Source organism: Xiphophorus maculatus, chromosome 6, assembly GCF_002775205.1.
Source record: "Xiphophorus maculatus strain JP 163 A chromosome 6, X_maculatus-5.0-male, whole genome shotgun sequence".
In the NCBI taxonomy this organism is placed as follows: domain Eukaryota; kingdom Metazoa; phylum Chordata; class Actinopteri; order Cyprinodontiformes; family Poeciliidae; genus Xiphophorus; species Xiphophorus maculatus.
The window spans coordinates 6,537,912-6,555,521 of NC_036448.1; the positions used below are offsets into that span (position 1 = coordinate 6,537,912).

At 41.3% G+C, this 17,610-nt stretch overlaps 2 protein-coding genes across 4 annotated transcripts; both read left to right on the forward strand.

Moving 5' to 3' along the window:
* Positions 1-715: 715 nt before the first annotated feature.
* c6hxorf38 (chromosome 6 CXorf38 homolog) lies at positions 716-4,879 on the forward strand. Its single transcript, XM_005804601.3, has 6 exons — positions 716-966; positions 1,054-1,188; positions 2,886-3,008; positions 3,122-3,271; positions 3,949-4,146; positions 4,274-4,879. Exons 1-6 carry the CDS (start codon positions 760-762, stop codon positions 4,394-4,396), a joined length of 936 nt encoding a protein of 311 aa, XP_005804658.2. The 5' UTR covers positions 716-759; the 3' UTR covers positions 4,397-4,879.
* LOC106699774 (SH2 domain-containing protein 1A-like) lies at positions 4,319-16,824 on the forward strand. Of its 3 annotated transcripts, none has more exons than XM_023335872.1 (5): positions 4,319-4,408; positions 8,709-8,919; positions 13,532-13,592; positions 15,641-15,782; positions 15,979-16,824. In XM_023335872.1, coding segments are annotated over exons 1-5 (462 nt in total). In that variant the 5' UTR covers positions 4,319-4,407; the 3' UTR covers positions 16,026-16,824. The 3 variants fall into 3 exon arrangements, with proteins under 3 accessions (XP_023191640.1, XP_023191639.1, XP_014326313.1); XM_023335871.1 differs by having other exon boundaries at positions 8,709-8,928; positions 15,979-16,185; XM_014470827.2 differs by having other exon boundaries at positions 8,714-8,928; positions 15,979-16,185.
* The last annotated feature ends 786 nt before the right edge of the window (positions 16,825-17,610 follow it).

A 17,610-nucleotide genomic window follows, 5' to 3' on the forward strand; every position in this document is an offset into this window, starting at 1 on the left:
TTTTTTTATACAGTGGGCTAGTTGTGGGAAATCAAAACCTTTTTCAAATGCAGGAGATGGGCAGAGAGCCTAGTTGGCTTCCACAAGCATCCAGTCTTCCTACATAGCTGCTCTGCAGAGCCAGTCTGACTTTTCCCACAAGGTACAGAGTTGATAAAGAGATTTTCATCTAGAATTTCCCCAAAATGTTGGCTTAAAAACATTAGCTAGACAATCAATGTCGTAACTGCCGTGTCAAGAGAAATAAAAACTTTTCAGCAAATTTACGAACTAGATTACGAGAGCCAATGAAACGATGAGTTTTAGATAATTCCATGCTTAAAGACAAATTAAAAAGGACATCTGTGATCTGAAATGAAAATATCCTCAACATGAATATTTGAGATTTTAAGTCTCACTAGTATTGACAGATTCCAAGTAGTCTCTGGTGACCTCCCTGGTCCTGCAGGTGATGACATGAGGTTCTTACATGTTTCAGCTTCAGATAAAAATCTTTCAAAACTAAGTTAATCCAATTTTTCAGAGTTCTCTGCCACACATACTCCCTTATATCATAAACTCCCTTATTTCACTCATAAAGTTGTCTCCCTCGACCAGCCCACCTGGTTTTCCCGCCCCGGCATCATATAGCTACGGTAACACACCGCCATCTGGTGGCCGTCGTGCTGAACTGCAGCCAGTGGGCTGAGCTGGGCACGTGGCCTGAACATTGGCCTGCCCCTTTGTTGTGTTTTCACTTCATGAGGAAGTAGAGCTGAGATGGGCCGCGAGGAGTTGACGTTCCGTCTGAACGACGAGGAGTACAAGAACTGGCTGAAAGCAGGACGCTGCCTGCTCATCCTGAAGGACGGCCTCCTTCCGTTCACCGACCAGCAGCTGAGAGCTTTCCACGGAGATTTGCTCAACCAGTATCCTCCCCTGCGGAGACCCTGCGAGACCTCTTCCTGTAAACCCAGAGGAAATACGGTGGGATTTGACCCTTTATTCCAGTAAATGTATTCCATTTATAACTTCCCGCAGTCAGTGTGTTTCATTGGGTTTCCGTACTGGCAGCTTGTCTCGGTATGCAGGGTGTGTGCAGAGTGGCAGAGAGTTATCCTGAAACACCACAGACAGCCAGATGGCACAATCCACTGGACAAACTGTTTTCCCAGTTACTGGAGGACGGACCACTGGGAGCTGGCCAAGGTAGACCACACATCACTCCATCCACTCGCAAAGTCAACCCAATGTCGCAGAAACGTGTGCTGAATCAAACTGATTGATGATAAAAATTGACGCACCGCGTCACGCATTAGTTGTGGGAGGGACTCCAAAGTTGCTTCCCAAACTTCATTCCTCCACTTCTTGTGCTGACAATTTGTGTTGTCTATAGATGATTGAGCATAAAATGACTCATTCACTGCAAAAAATATCTCCCCGAAAAGATCTGAATCTTCACCATTGCATGGGACTATTAGGTAACTTAGCTTTAGCATAGTGACATCAGAAACTCAGAGGGTTTGGTTGGAGTGAAGATGTCTCCATGATGTTTTATTGGCTGCCAGTGCAGAGCTTGCTCACCGGGTAGGCCTGTCACAATAACACATTTTGCTGGATGATAAATTATAATTTCAGATACACAGCCACTCTAGGAAGGTTGGTATTACTCTTTTTTAAAAAAAAAATGCTAAGAATAGGATGGGGGTTTTTTGTTTTTTTTGTGGGATGGAAAACAAAATTGTGAAAAAGCATTTAGATTCCAATCGAATGACAATGAAAGCAGATCTAAAACATATTACTTGCAACCAAATTCAAAAATCGCAGGATAAAAACAGCCACAAACCTGCATTTGCTATATTCATATTTAAAAACATTTGTCAGTACTGTATTATTTTCAGCCAAAATGATTAAGAGGCATCCGAAGAGCCACTTGTAGCAGCAGACTCCTGAGCTGTACACATAGAGACTTACTGTACTGCAAAGTTCCGCTAGATGGCAGTACTGCTTTTATCTGAAATAAAAAACAGATGCGCCATCCAATACCTATTATGAAATCATTTTTAAAAAAGCGCCACAGCTATTTCATTGTTTCAATTTTCTAGAGGTTCTGCTTAACTAAGGCAGAAACAATTAATTGTGATTAATCAGTTATTGGAATGATTAACTATTTTAGTAATTGATTTAAGTGTTAAATCCTCAAGTGGTATTTTAAAAACAATATATACTCACCCAGTTCAAAGTCACAAAAGGAATGCTATTATATTGCATTTTAGGCAATAAAATGTCTAGTTTCTTATTTAAAAAAGGGATCTAATTAATTATTTATTTGCATATTTTAATGTATTTCTTAGATTGTGCAAAAAAGGTTTAAATGTTTAACAAAAAATCTGTAGAATTTGCAAAACTATTCATGGATGGATAACTACTTTTTTATACCATGGGAAATTACATTAAACATCAGCACAACCCCCCCAACCCCGAACATATTTACATCCATTCTGAGATAAGATGAGTACAAATGTAAAACACACGTGTCAGATTTTTCAGAATCGTGTGTGTGTGTGTGTGTGATTTTTTTTTTTTTTTTTGCTCCACTTCAACACACCGGTAAGCGCACAGCAGAAATCACTGCCTGGACTCAGAGGAAGTGAAAACGCGTGAACGCCAACCTGAGACGAGATGCTAGGCACAACGTAAACAAACATCTCTGACAGGATCAGGATTCATCATTGCTGAAGACACGGAAACCACGGTGACGGGACGCATTCTGGAGCAGAAAGGGAAAAAAAATAAAAACGTCCCGTTTCAGCTCAACGTCGAGCCACCTCGAGTCCATCAGGAAGGTTTGGACTTTGTGTTCCTCGTGTCGGGTCCCCACGCTCTGCTGCTCTGTGTGTCTTCAGGCGTACATGCCACGAGGTCAGACTAAGGTGAGCCGCGCCGACGAGTTCGACGCCTCGGCTCTGCTCAACCTGATCAACTACTGCGACTGTTTCAGCTCCGTGGATCCGAAGCTGGTGAGACAGGTGAGCAGTGGAGCAAAGAAAAAAACAAACAAACAAACAAAAAAAAAGACTTGCAATGCGGCTTCATGTCGGGACTAAAAACCGCATTTTCGCACCTGTGTTTCTGCTTCCAGGTGATTCAGTGCAGGAACGAGCTGATGCACTCTTGCGAGTTTCGGGTGAAGGACGACTGGATGAGGCGCTACAGGACGGCTCTGAGGCACTTTGTGCAGCAGCTGAGCTTCGTGCCCCACATGCTGACCGTCGGGAGGCAAATCGAAGACGTGAGTTTGTTTGGAGAACAGCGGCAGCTCCACGTTCGGGCTCTTTACTGCTGCGCTTCCATTGCAAACGTGCGCAAGACTGTCGAAAATGTCAGGAAAACGCAATTGTTGTGTTTCCACGAAAGTTGCAGTATGTAACTTTTCTAAAAAAAAAAAGAAAAACAACAAAAAATGAGTCCACTGACCATTTGGTTTGGAGAAAACATTCCAGTTCCTGTTTTGGATTTCCTCTGCCTTCCCGCTCAGCTCAGACCCTTGACCTCTACCCTGACCTCTACTCTTAATTATAACACAGTCTGAGAATCACATATCACTATGCTTCACACAACGTATGATTACTTCAGCTACAATTCCATGTATTCTGTATGATCATCATAAATCATCAAACATAATCATCTTTCTGACTTAATTCTTCAAACATAACTTCTTTTAATAATCATCTGAGTTTAATTCTATTCTCCATTTTATTCATCATGTTATTCATTTCTTGATCTGCTTTTTATTACATCTACTCTTTGTATAATCATCAATAAATCAAGATACAAGATTACTTATGTCTCTCAGGCTTGTATGATCTGTTTTCTTGCGTTAACCAGGAAAGATCTCACCACTCTATGCCAGTTTTCACGACACTATATATTTATCTATATATATATATATATATTTTTGTGATCCAGATGCTGACCGTAGATCTTTCGATACGCGTGTTTGGTGTCGACCGACTGGACTCCGCTGGCCCATCGGCCGATTCGGGCCCTGCCTCGCCGGAGTCCGGCGCCGAGTCGGTCAGCCGGTGGGAAGCCGAGCTGCTGCGGGAGATGCTGCGGGAGTGTCTGCGTGCTGCTAACGAGGAAGACGAGGACGCAAAGACGCATGTAGGCGGAACAAAAACCGCGCACTTGCATCATTTTTCTTTTTCTTTTCTTTTGAACAAGACGTAAAGAATGCGTGACGCACGTTTCCCCCCCCCCCCCCCACCCCGACTCTCTGTCTGCTCCTCAGGACGCGGAGCAGCTGAAACGGCTGCGGGGTTTCCTCCAGGCAAACAAAGATCTAGGAGAGCAGTTCTCCTCCGAGCTCCAAGCTATCGACTCTCTGGAGGCTAAAGGAGGAGAAGAAAGTTAAAAGAGAACCAGAGTATGTTTTACACTCTATGTGGGCTGGATCTTGGTGCTTAAAATGGTCTGTGGTCAGAACAAGTTGGGGAACAGCAGTACACAGTTTATTGTTTCGACTGTATGCACTTATTAAAAGGGATACGGGGGACAAATGCTAAATGTAAAAAAAAAAATTACGAAAAAACTTTAGCTACCAATAATATCAACTGTCTGTTTATATATCTAGCAAAAATATCCAAAGATTATTTTTTTTAAATAATTTACTGTTTTAATACAAAATGTGGCTTGACTTAAAGGGCTTTTATTTTATATGTTTTATGTTGGAGAAGGCTATTGATAGCTTTTCTCCACCTTTAACTACAATAATCCTCCAACACGACAGCATGTCTGTGTTTTTAGCAATGGTTTGATTCACAGCTTTGAATGTTCTCCTATTCAAACAGGCTCAAAATCCGACATTCAGGTCCAAATAAAACGTAGAAAAATGAAATGTTTGATCCGTCGTTTCTTTGCTGTAGTCGTGGTTCTCGGCAATAAATCTGATCCTGTTGGGAAAACCTTAAGTCAGGGTATATATTTATATTCATGGTCTGAACCTGACCCGAAATCCAGGCCAAAATGAATTGCTTTGTGGTCGGGTTGTTAACAGAGCACAGAGAAAACCAAAATTCAAATGCACAATATAAAGTTGTGTTAATGTACTTGTAGTCTAAGTGGAGGAGATTCTGTCAGTTAATTCTGTCAAAAGAAATAAAGGTTCAGACGTTTATTAGGCTGTAACAAGTGCTGCACAGTGCGCACACAGCCACACCCTGTTCTGCTCTTATCAATCACACATCTCAGGAGATTTGCACTTAACTCACCCTGCGGTAACAACCAGCAACAAGATGGAGCTGGAAGACGTTAAAGAAAAACTTAAGAACAGGACAAGTTGCACCTCTTCCTCAAATTATAGCCTGAAAACAAAAGCAGAAATAGATTCATTTAAATAATATGTCGGGTTTACTTCAGGCTCGAGTCTATAAATGCAGTAAATGATTTTTGGTCAGAATGGAGGCGATGCTGATGGGCTTGGGTTGGGTCAGGTAAAAAAAAATGTATTCATGATCTACATGGAGTTCCTGCCAAGAAGAATAGTCAAACATGCGGCCAGTAGTAAGATGGAAGCTTGTTGAAGATGTCATCAAGGTACAATTTGTCAAGGGACATTTTCTCAAATATCAGCGAGGATTCATCAGCCTTTGCTTCTCAGTCATAAAATACAGCTGCTGTGTTCTTGAGCACATTACATCTTCAGTTGCCGGGCCATCGCCTTTCTACACAATCCTACTTGGTTCTCGTCTCCCTTCACAGCGCAGGCTGGGCTTTCTCCCATTGACTTGGATTCCTCCAGTAGAATTTCAACCAATCAGCGAACAGAAGGAGAACCGGTGAACGCTGACGTTGATTTTCTGCGGCATCTTAGTTTTAGCAGCGTGAGCGGAGGAAGCGAACGAAGCCGTTCAGTCCGTGTTGGCCACGCTTCCAAAAAATGGAATCAATGCTAACCGCCGCCTTGGACCGGATCGGCACTTCTCTCTTCTAATTGGGGGATGGTCGTTTACAGCGCAGGCAATTCCTGGTCAGCTTCATATCACGCACCACGGCTAAATGTTAGCGACGGGGTAAAATTTAAAATCTCAAAATTTTAAACTGAGACCATGCCTCCAGGAAGCAAATTTTCATTACATGTAACCCAAAGTATTCTGATTGGTTTATATGATCCTTGTGATGTCTCCTCACCAGGAAGTGCTGCGGTCAAACTATGACTCAGTTAGAGTAATACTGACCCAGGGCATCCATCAACAGAGATGATCACCTTTTGATTATGATGGGTATTTTTGTTTACATTTTGCTATATTCTTCTAATTTATGTAAAGTTCCTTCAAGAATTTTGTTGTGTTTTTTCTCCACATCCTACATAGAGTCACATACTAACTTCCTTTCAAAGCGTCTTCCTTACATATTCAACCCTTTCCCTAATCCGAGGTGGATTTAAGGAACACCAAGAGATCAGCCTTTTGTGTTGAGATTCCAGGAACCGCACAACTGTGGAAAGCCCAGTTGGTTTTGTCAGTAAACCGGCAGTCAGATTTTGGACCCGGATAAGGCGGCCAATTCTTTCTCTGGTCCTGGTTCTGGTGCCGAGAGCAGAAAGCTCCAAAGAATTCCAACACATTAGATTTATTGTCATGTTTCCCTTCCCTTCTGAGATAAGGTAAATATTACATTTCAGTGGGGCTGAAACGATTCATCGGATCATCATGATGTATCGATCATTGGGAAAAAAATCGTCAACTCATTTATTAATCGATTAGTCGTCGAGTGGAGTACACAGACTCAAAAATGCAAAGACGATATTCTGAAAAAGCAGCAATAAAGACAAATCTGTGCAACATATACATTTAAGACAAAAACATCTTTGTCTGTAAACGTGTTTTACAGGCCAGCTTCACCTGGTTCAAATTTACTAAAAGAATGCGACGTAGTTGCGTTTTAAGCAATTTATTGTTTATTTGCATCTTTTAATGCATTTCAAACGTTGCATATAAAGGGTTAAGTGGTTAAAACAATCGGTAACACTTTATTTTTTGACGAGGTATGAATGAGGTTGACTTGACACTGTCATAAACGTGACATAACACCAACATGAACGAGTCTTTATGAATGTCTATGACTGGTGTCATGAAGTGTCATTTGGTAAATAATGACACTTTTAATGTAAAGTTGCATTAAAAGTGCCAACTTTGTATTCTTTTGTGAATAATAACACCTTAATGCAAAGTTGTCACTTCTAATGGACTTTCAGTGCAACTTTTAAAGTAATTATTTGTCATTATTTCATGTCATTATTTACCGAATGACACTTCATGACGACATTCATAGACATTCGCAAAGACTCCTTCATGTTTGTGACAGTGCCATGTCAGTCTTATGCACACAATGTCAAATAAAGAGTTACCACACTAACAATCGCTAGTCGCAGACCTACATTTCGTAATTATGAGGCAAAATTTCTTCATCCAGGTTCCTGAAAGACGGATGAACTTTTGATCAATGTAGAATATGTGAAGTTACACAGCAAAATGAAACGGCACCTTTTGAAAAGAACCGAATACACAAGAGGACAATCCCAGAGGATTACGCTCTGGGCTTTCATTTTACTCAGATAGAATTAGGGGTTTTTGTGAAGCAATCATAAATCATAAAAAGCTCCGAATATCAGCCGGTTTTGACCAAAAAGGTTCAGACGTCCTCTGGAAAGAGATTTTGTCCTTCAGCATCACGGCGAGTCAAAGCGAGCTTCCAAAGTGGGATAAAAACAACAACAACAAAAAACCTGACTCTGTGAGAGGATAATTCATAATTTTGGAATGACAATTACCAGAATGAAGAACTAAAGGTTTCAGAATACAAAACTAATGATGGATTTTGGAGAAGGTTGTGGCGAGGCCGAGATGTGTGTTGGCTGCCAGACTCCAACCAAAGACTATACAAATCTGAAAACACAGCAAAGGAAAAAAGGAGCTTCAACAAACCGTGAGATAAAAAAGTGTGAAAACATATGCAGCTGGAATTTTTCAAACTTTTTTTATTCGTTACAAACGCAACGACGGGGAAGGGCATTTCATGGTTCGGACCGATTCTAGATAGATCTCTATATTCCGTTCAATCCTGTTGTTGCTCTTTGTCGTGCCCCAGAGGGCTGACCGTTCTCAGGTGAAATGGTTTTTGTGTGTGTGTTTTTTAAAAAACTTTAAAACATGTGAGCAGGCCTGAGGCGTTCAAATGAAACCACAGCTGCTGTTGGTGTTGTGTAGCTGCGGGCGTTGGGTGGAGCGTGGGGGTTGCTGGTTGTTTGTCCGCTTCGGGGCCACGTTCTGTTCGCCCGAATCCTCTCCTCTCTGTCCGAGATAAAACGTGCCGCTAAATCATCGCATTTTCTCCACATGTTTAAAACACAAATCAAAGTCAGATTGGGTTAAAAAAGAAAAAAAAAATCGATTAAATTCGATCGAACGATTCAGGGTTTTTTTTAATTTTGTACAAAAAGAGACACTCGCGCCTCCAAAGGAGAAAAAGCAAAAGAATGAGAGTAATTGTTTTTCTGCTCCACCCCGTGAACTCCTTAATGTGGTTTTTAAAAAAAAAGAAATCATCACATGCATGCTGCAGTTTTGTGTCTGCATGACAGAAAAGTGTGAAAACCAGAAACGCTTTTCCTGCCTCGTATAACCTTTCGCACGCTCTCTCTCTCTCTCTCTCTCTCTCTCTGGTAGTGCAGCAGAGTGCCTTCACCTCCAACTGCAGAGAGCGCAGCAGATGGGCACCTGGCTCTGAGGGCGCCATGGAGACGGAGGGCGCCGCCGTTCGCTCCATCTACTACGGCCGGATCGGGAGCAAAGTCACCGAGAAGCTGCTGGAGAGGTTCGGATGCGACGGCAGCTTTCTGCTGAGGGACAGCGAGACGGTGCCCGGGGCCTACTGTCTGTGCGTGAGGTGACGTCTCACTTCTCACTTCTCTCTTCTCTCTTCTCACCTTACAATGGTGGAGGGGTGTTTTGTTTTGTTTTTTTTCATTTGTTGCATTGGTTTTGATCTAAACGTAAAAACTAGACACGCTTTTGCAGATTTTTTTTACCTCACGTTTTTCTCTTGGTAGCATTTTCTCAGTTGGTCCCACGGAGGCAGGATTAAGACTCCTGCCTTCACGGCTCTACCACAAATCTTTTAAGGGTTTTTTTTTTTCCTTCCCTTTTCTCGATTTCAACAGTTTTCTCACACGTTTCCGATAAAAGATGCTTAGCAGAAATGAAATTTGTGCCCGTGGACGCTTTCGTCCACGGGCACAAATTTCCACGTTCGCAGCTTGGCTTCGCAGACTTGAGAAATAAACACAAGGAACGGAACAAAAAAGGTTCCCAGAAAGCAGGCAGAAATGACTCCTGACGGCCAACGAAAGCCTTCTCGCCAGCCGTGATCTCGGCGTTTTCCTTTTTCGTCCACGGCAGCACAGTCTCTGCCGCGCCGTCTTCTGTGTGCCGCCACGCATCGCGCTGCCCAAGAACGGCTCCGTTTTCTAGAACTGAAAGCGCTGAGAATATTTTTAGAGGTTATGAAACAGCAGCAGCAAAACTCTCTGCTGAGAACAGGCGGCACAACAACAAAAAGAATATCTATGTTTTTTTCTGAAGAAGTTGTAATTAACACATCAGACTAAATGTTTTTTTTTTTTAAATTTAGTCATATCAAATTCCTCTGACGAGACCTTCCTGGCTGGTGGTCTGCGGGTGTGACGATGTGAATGAAGCGCTTTAAAGTAAAATGAGGCTTTTTATGTGTAATTATACAGTAGTTAGCATGACCGGAACGGCCCCAACAACGGAGCTGTGAAAAGAAATGTGCGGGTCTCTAATTAGTGTGACTAATAATTATAATAATAATAATAAAAGATGAAATCTCTTCAGCTGCACTGCAAAAAAAAAAAAAAAAAAGCAACATAAATATATTTCTCCCTTTTTTAAAAACGTTTTTATAACATCCAGTTTACACCTAAGCCCCCAAAATTGATTCATCAGATCTGTCAGATTTAGGTTTAAAGTAATCTTTTTATTTATTTATTTTTTTATTTTAGCGACATGTTTTCTTCTGGCCGGCAGTAATATTTACGTTTCGGAGCGACGCAGACACAATTTCGACTTGAATGTTGTTCCGTACCTGTGGAGGGGGTCAGATGAACCCTCAAAGTCCCCGCAGAGATTATGACTTATGAGAAGGGTTTGAAAGTTTTGATGCCACAAAAAGATCTTTCCAACGATTATTAAAATCATTTTCAACGTACAATTAAAAAGTACATTTGTATAAATACAAAACGACTACTTACCGTTTAGTTTAAAGTACAGTAGTTTGAAGTCCTAATCTGTCTAATTTTACATCTAAAGTATCCTGACTAATTTTGGTGAATTGACTGTAAATCTCTCAGCTCTTTAAACAGATTCCAATATGCTACCTAAAAATAAAAGCAATAAGTAATCTCCCTCTAAGCCTAATTGTTTGTTGCGCTTCTTGGTAACGAATCTTTTATGTCGACATGGAGGAATTTTGTCTAAATTTTTTGCAGAATAGTTAGATAAGATAAGATAAGATAAGATAAGATAAGATAAATCTTTATTGTCATTGTCACAAGAACAACGAAATTTAAAAAGTGCCATCAGTCATATGCTTAAAAACAAAAAATAACTTTCTCACAATTCACACACAATGTAAGAATTAACAAATAACTGGTAAAAAAAAACAACAAAAAAAACTAATAAATAAGAACAGCCACATTCTCACATACATCATTCATGATGATTAGTTGTATTTTTTTAATTATAATTATTATTTTTAGTGTGCCCGTCCGGCCGCACGGCAATCAGAACTATTGTCTGAGTGTCAGATTTAAACTGATTTATCTTCCCAAGTGGAAAGTTACATGTCTTTTTTTTTTTTTTTTGCCTTTTGGTTTATTTCAGTCTTAACGAAGATGGGGAAAACGAAAAGCTAGAGAGAGAGAAAAATGAAAATGGAGCAGAGAGCTGCGAAACCACAGCGACAAACAGCATGTGTACATGTAACGACAACGTCACAGAAAAGCATTCGTTAATGTCAGATATATTTAGTGACAGCTGCAGACCAAGTCTGCGTGTCTGTGATCACCTGCGTTCGTTCGAAGCAGAGTCGGGCCGCGATGGGGAACCGAGCACCCTGGCAAAACCTGTTCTCATCCGATGCACGATTCTTTTAGTTTGGCCACATTCGGGGGGCTTTCAGCAGTCAATTGGACTTTGACTAGGCCACTCTAGGAGATCCTTTTTGCATATTTTTGCTCATTGCCCTGCTGCATAACCCTCGAGTGTTCCTGATGGGCGAATTCCGTCCACAGAGCACAATACTGCCGCCACCATGTTTGATTGTTGGTCAAATTTCATTTTTCTTAAATGTCGTGCTAATTTCGCATCAAAAGTTTCACGTTTGTTGGTTTGCAGAATACTTTAAAAAAATAAAAATAAAAAAATCCTGGGATGCGTGGAGATGTTTACTAGCCGCTGTGAAACGGGTCTTTGCGTTCTTTTTGGCCTTGAACTTCTCTCTGTTGTTTTCAAATCGTGAGCTTTAACTAGGCCAGGAGAGGACTGCAGCGTTTCAGATGTTGCTCCTGGTTGAATCATCAACCCACTGTTGAAGTCATGCTGGCAGGTCGACCACTTCCTCGACGCTCCCGGTTCTTTCTTGTGGATGCCGTCTCTCACTGTGGTTTACTGGCGAACCCAAACACTTAGAAATGACCTTTTGACCTTTCCCTGACTGACGGGTGGCAGTGAGTTTGTTTTTCATCTGTTCTTGGATTTCTTTCGGGATGTGTTGCTTTTAGAGATTTTTCAGGGTGGGCCACGTGCGTCCTGTTTCCTGTTTGTGATTTCTTGACTCGACATCAGTGTGGTTTTCCTCAGTTACTGCTCTGTCTGAGGCCAGGCTGGTTTCCATGTCTTCTTTTCATTCACATTTGAAATCAGTACTCTAAAACTGCTCTTTGTATCATATGTGTTTGATTGTCTTCAACATTTAAATTTGACCAAAAAAAATAAAAAGAGAAAAAAATCTGGACGAGCAAATTCTCACGTAAAGGGAAAAATATTCTGAATACGTTTCTAGACGAATGAAAAATTCCCAAATCAGAAAATGTGAGCAATAAATGACTCCAGTTTCAAATCACATGCTGCTGCTTCTTTGTGCAAATATCACTAAATCATCTAGACTGGTGTATCACATAGTAGCCATGTTTTAAATCACAATATTACGCTTCAAAAAGACTCAGTTAGTTTATTTCTCAGCGCTCGTTTCTGTCTTAGGCGACGACACGTCACTCAGGGCTTTATAAAAAAAAATCCTCCAGAGTTATTACTAGAATCAAAGTTTAAATTTAATACAAGCTGTACTATTAAATATTTCAGGTCAGATACTTCCTGATGAGAAATGTCGGCACCAAACCGGACAAAAACAAAAACGGAACCAAATCAGGCATAGTTCACCTCTAATGATCTGAATTTAAAACACTTTGAGCGACGAGCCGTTAGCATCTCATCAGTCAATAAGTTGAAGCTCTAAGAGCTTCAGGACGTTCTGAGACGTTTTCTCTGCTCATGCTAAACGGTGAAATGGATGCCGTCCATATAAAACCCTCTACAGAGGCTGAATGGCGCTCGATGTCTTTAAAGCTGGCCGTTATCGGTAATATGAGCAACTCTACCTGAGACACAGAGGACGTCTGTCTCACCTCTGTGAGTTTGGGAAAAATCTCCACCAAGTCCTAAAAATTTCTGTCACCTCAAACAAACAGATACGTCGCCAATTTCCTAAAATAATGGCCTACGTCTTTTTTTTTTTTTTGTTGCCAAAAGTGATGATTTTTTTTTTTTTTTTTGGTCTAAAATATCTTTTGGTCAAATCTTTTGCCTTGGTCAAACCTGCAAAACCAACCCACTAAAATCTGACTGTTGAGTTTAATCAGCGTTCAGTCCGTCCCGTCTCTAATGGCTGTTCACGGGTCGGACCAGGAACCAGAAACTGTTTGTTTTTTTTCCCTGGAAACCCGTCTCATTGCTGAGCCAGCCGGGTTCTTCGCAGAATCCCAATAAAACCCTAAGAAAGATTATATTCTACACTAAAAAAAAATATTCACAGTCAAATCACAGAGATTAAGTAGAAATTAAAATAATGTTAACGTATGTAAAGCTGCTCTGATGAATCATTTAGGAGCTAAAGCCAGGTCTCGTTTCTGAAGAAATCGGCCACACAAAAAAACAAAAAGAAAGCGAAACCTGCCCCCCCCAATAAATATTGGAAGCAGTGATTAAAATTCTAAAATATTGCGGTAAAATGAGAATGTTTCAGGCGAAAGCGACACCGCTGAGCAGAGCGACTGATGTCTGCTTTCACAGTGAGTGCGCCCCGAACGTCAGTGAGTCACCGTGGGCCTCAGATCCAGATTACCTGCCCCGTTTCAGACGTTTTCTTATTTCGGTTTTGCAGAAGTGGTCTGAAAGCAGTTTTTGTTTCACAGGAAGGCGCCCTTCGTACACACCTACAGGCTGGAGCGCGACGGCGACGGCTGGTACCTCCAGGTGGGTGAAGATCAGAGGAGCAGGTGACACATGTACAGACTCTGAAACGCAGACCAGGAAGCCAGTCGCTGTTTCCACTCCTGTACACAAACGCTGCTAAAAAAAAAAAAAAAAAAAAAGACAGCTTGTTTCTCTAAAGATTTTTTCTGTTTTGGCTTTTTTTTTGTTTGTTTTTTTGGGTCAAAAAATAAAATCACACAAAATTCACTTCCATAAATATTCAATTTAAGATATTTGCCAAATTAATCCGACCTTATGTGGAAGGGTAACCCTTGGCAACGGCCGCCATCAAGCATGTGTGATAACTGGAGATGAGTTATTTACGTCACTGTGGAGGAATTTTTGACCTGTTTATGCTCATGGTACGGCATTTAACTCAAGATTTAAGTCCTTACTTTGACTGGACCACTCAAAAATCTTCATAACATTTTTGCTTTGAGCCAGTCTGCGCTGGGCCTGCCGGTGTGCTTTGGGTCATTGTTCTGCTGTGTAATCCCAGAGAGATTGGGCTTAAAGGAGCAGTGTTGTACAAAACTGACTTTCATTGAGATCTACGTACATGATGGCGTAATGATCATCAAAAACACACCTGGAGTGTTGCTTTGAGTCTTTCATGCATGTTTGAGAAATCCTTTTATCTCCATGGCAACCAGTCAGCTGTGCAACACGCCTGGGTGCACCGGGCGCCGTCTTTGAGACGCAGTGTCCATGTTTCCAAACTTCCGCTTCACAGAACGCAGTGACTTCCCCTCTCAGCTCCTTCAGACTAGCCAGCAGCAATTAGCAAACACCTGGTGGAACTTCACAACTGCTGAGCTCATTAAAGGAGCTAAGCTTTGGTATAACACTGGTAAAAACGTCGTTAAAGGGTTAATGGAGGAGCTAGATTGTGATGACTTCTTGAAGGCGGAGTTTCAGAAAGAGCAGGAGCTTCTTAAAGAGACAGAGCCCCAATTTCAAGACGTTAAACTACAAAGTCAAATTTCTCTTGTCATATTTGATATATACACCTTTTTATTGACAACCGAAGGTAACATAGTTGATTGTGGTATAAAATGTCATTATGTGGCTGGAAAACACATAATGCTGCACCTTTAAAGATACAAACTGATGGCCAAACATTTTGCATCAGTAACACAAAGGCTTCTGGGAACACAGCAATCATCTGACCGCTAGTTTCACACCAGATGCAACAGGATGCACATCTTCTTGGTTGTTTTGTGTTTTCCCGGATGAGTTGTTGATGCTCCTTTGGAGTCATTTTGATAGTCTGGTTACTCATGGGAAGGTTCTCCAAATCCTTGGAAATGTCATCTATCAGTCTTTCTGTACCGATAGATTTCAGCGACTTTGTTCCTCAGGTTGAATCTCCTTCAGATTGTGGCATGAGGTGTTGCTTTTTGAGATCTTTTAACCTACTTCATGTTGTCTGGCAGGATCTGTTCAACCAACCTTCATATGTAGCACTGGTCAGGATGGATGTATAGAAATACACTGCCAACACACAAAATCTCGCCAAAGACTTTTGGTATCGACTCAGATGTCTTTATTATACTTGAATTAAGACAAAGCTAACTTACAAGTAGCTTCTTAGCAAGATAGGAGTTTTTTAAGTAAATGATCCCATAATATTGATTAAAAATCCCTCCAAAAAGTGCTAGTTTCACTGGCAGATAATTACACTTAACATGGGAAAAATGTTTTGTTATAAGTCAGATAATCTGCCAGTGGAAGTAGTACTTTTTCATCGCTATTAAGGAATTACTGACTTATAAAAAAGCTATTTATTGCTGAAAAGTTACTTACTAGTTAGTTTAGTCTCTAAGATATTTGCACAACAAAATTTCTTGGTAAGATTTTGTGTTTTTTCAGTGTAATCTGGCCCGGATGTGTTTGAGGATTCGAAACATTCAAATTAACTGCGACAAAAAAAACAAAACCAGAAACACGACACAAGTCTGAAAGGGAACCAAAGAGATTTTCACAACAGTTTGAATGTGTGTGTGTGTGTGCGTGTGCGTGTGTGTGTGTGTGTGTGTGTTTAACAGGATTTAAGAGGAAGACTGCTGAAGTTTGGGACTGTTGAGTCGCTGATCGATCACTACAGAAGCCACCCGACCTCCCATCAAGGCGTAGCTCCCCTCACCCTTCCTCTGGACCGAGCGACGGTACCGAGCAACTGGATTCAAGGTGCGACGCAAAACAGATTTGAAAGCAAAAAAACCCCACCTCCACTCACCACTGCATGCTATTATTGGTGCAGACCGACTCCCATGCATGATCTGATATGAGTCAGAGATTTCTAATGGTTTTGATTTACAAGAGAAGAAGAGACAGCATCTGCCTCACGTCCCCCTGATCTCTTCCACTGCTTCCTTCATCGCAGGACTCGTCTACATGGAGATGAACTGCGGCGGCCAGTCCGGCCAGTGAGACCCCGTCGCCACGCCGACCGCTCTCGGATCATCTTCTTCCATCTGTTGCTTCAGCCGAAACCTTTCCATATTTATTTTTGTATTAGCGTTTGTATTTTCTGATATGCTTTTTGAAATAAATGTAAACCCTTTGGCGTTTAAAGTTCCTGGGAAGAGCACTGAAGAGTGTATGTTTTTTTTTTTTGCTGATGTCTGTGTGTGTGGTGAAGGTGTTTCTGCCTTGAATTAATGCAGCGTAATTATGGGGTGTAATCCTCTGTCTGATCTGCTGTGGTTTCCTCTCTGCAGACCTGCGTTCTTTATCTGAGCTCCATCGCTGCCTGTCTGCGCGAGACGGCTTCGGCTCGCAGCCCCGACGCTTTCCTTCAGATTTCACACCAAAGGGATTTTCTGTGCGCTTCAGCTAATGGCTCTGTTTTGAACCTCTTTATGTCTGCGGTTCGCTCTCCTCCCTGTTATCTGAAGGCATCAGACAGGCGACAGCAGTGGAGGAAACGGAGAAGCGCGCGGCGGGTGCGCGAGCGCGCGCTGCGGGAGAGGCTGTTTCACTGCGGGAGTTTTAATTGTTCGTTTTTGCGCCACAAGCCTCCACTCGCTTGTGATATCAGGTGAAACAAGACAACAACAAAAAAAAAAGACTGAAGCTTTTGCATTGGACCGCTCGTTTGCAGGGCACGTGTGGTTTTATTTGCTTCCTTTTTGTTATATAAACAAGTTAATTATTGAGGTGTTTGTCAACTAAACTTTTAGCTTTTGCTCCATGCAACTGGTATATAATACAGTAAAGAATTTCACCTGACTTTTTCCCTTCTTTTTTTTTCCTTGTAAAGTGCCTTGAGACATTTGTTGAGAATTGCAACAATATTTATTTTAGCTTCGTTAACACGTCTGAAAAATGGATAGCTGAAGTAATTCAGTTTAGTTTATATTGCACCAATTTACCAGAGTGCCCTTTTCAAAAATAACAAAAACGGTTCAGTCTAATCATACAGACAGATTCCAAGTCAAGTACAAATTTTAAAATTGGTCCTAGTTATCAAATAGTTCAGTTTCTTATTCAGATTGCATCGAGTCACAGACTTGCAGCATTCACTCCTCCTGGACGATCGTTGGTGTTATGTTGTGGACTTGGCAGCAATCCCTCATACCAATCATGCACATGGCGACAGTGAACAGGAAAAACTCCCCTTTAACAAGAAGAAACTGCCAGCAGAACCAGAACCTGGCTCAGCGTGGGCGCAAATCTGCCGCCACTAACTGAAGGTTTGAGAGCATAGACGCAGAAAAGAACTAAACCAATGTAAGATTCAAGAGTATTTTATATGTTCAAAAAAAAAAAAGCCTAATCCACATATATCACTTATCTGTGTGAAAATCTTAGGATATAATCACCTGCTGAAATTCTTGGAAGAAAGAAGCCGCCATTCATTCAAGAATTTTGTCTGTGGTTAAGAAGTAAGAGACTCATTTACAGTCTACATAATTCCTATAAAACACATACAACCGAAGCAATTGTGATTTCTTAAAATACTTTTTTATTCGGTGACAGTGTTTAGGAACTTTTAATAAGTAATAGTAAGAGA

What these genes read in the sequence shown, in the direction of transcription:
- LOC106699774 (XM_023335871.1), top strand. An exon ending in GCCTACTGTCTGTGCGTGAG is followed by an intron (nt 8,929 to 13,531) that starts GTGACGTCTCAC and finishes TTTGTTTCACAG; the next exon opens with GAAGGCGCCCTTCGTACACA. An exon ending in GCGACGGCTGGTACCTCCAG is followed by an intron (nt 13,593 to 15,640) that starts GTGGGTGAAGAT and finishes TGTGTTTAACAG; the next exon opens with GATTTAAGAGGAAGACTGCT.
- c6hxorf38 (XM_005804601.3), top strand. Translation starts at nt 760, where the DNA reads ATGGGCCGCGAGGAGTTGACGTTCCGTCTGAACGACGAGGAGTACAAG. An exon ending in ACCACTGGGAGCTGGCCAAG is followed by an intron (nt 1,189 to 2,885) that starts GTAGACCACACA and finishes GTGTGTCTTCAG; the next exon opens with GCGTACATGCCACGAGGTCA. An exon ending in TCGGGAGGCAAATCGAAGAC is followed by an intron (nt 3,272 to 3,948) that starts GTGAGTTTGTTT and finishes TTTGTGATCCAG; the next exon opens with ATGCTGACCGTAGATCTTTC.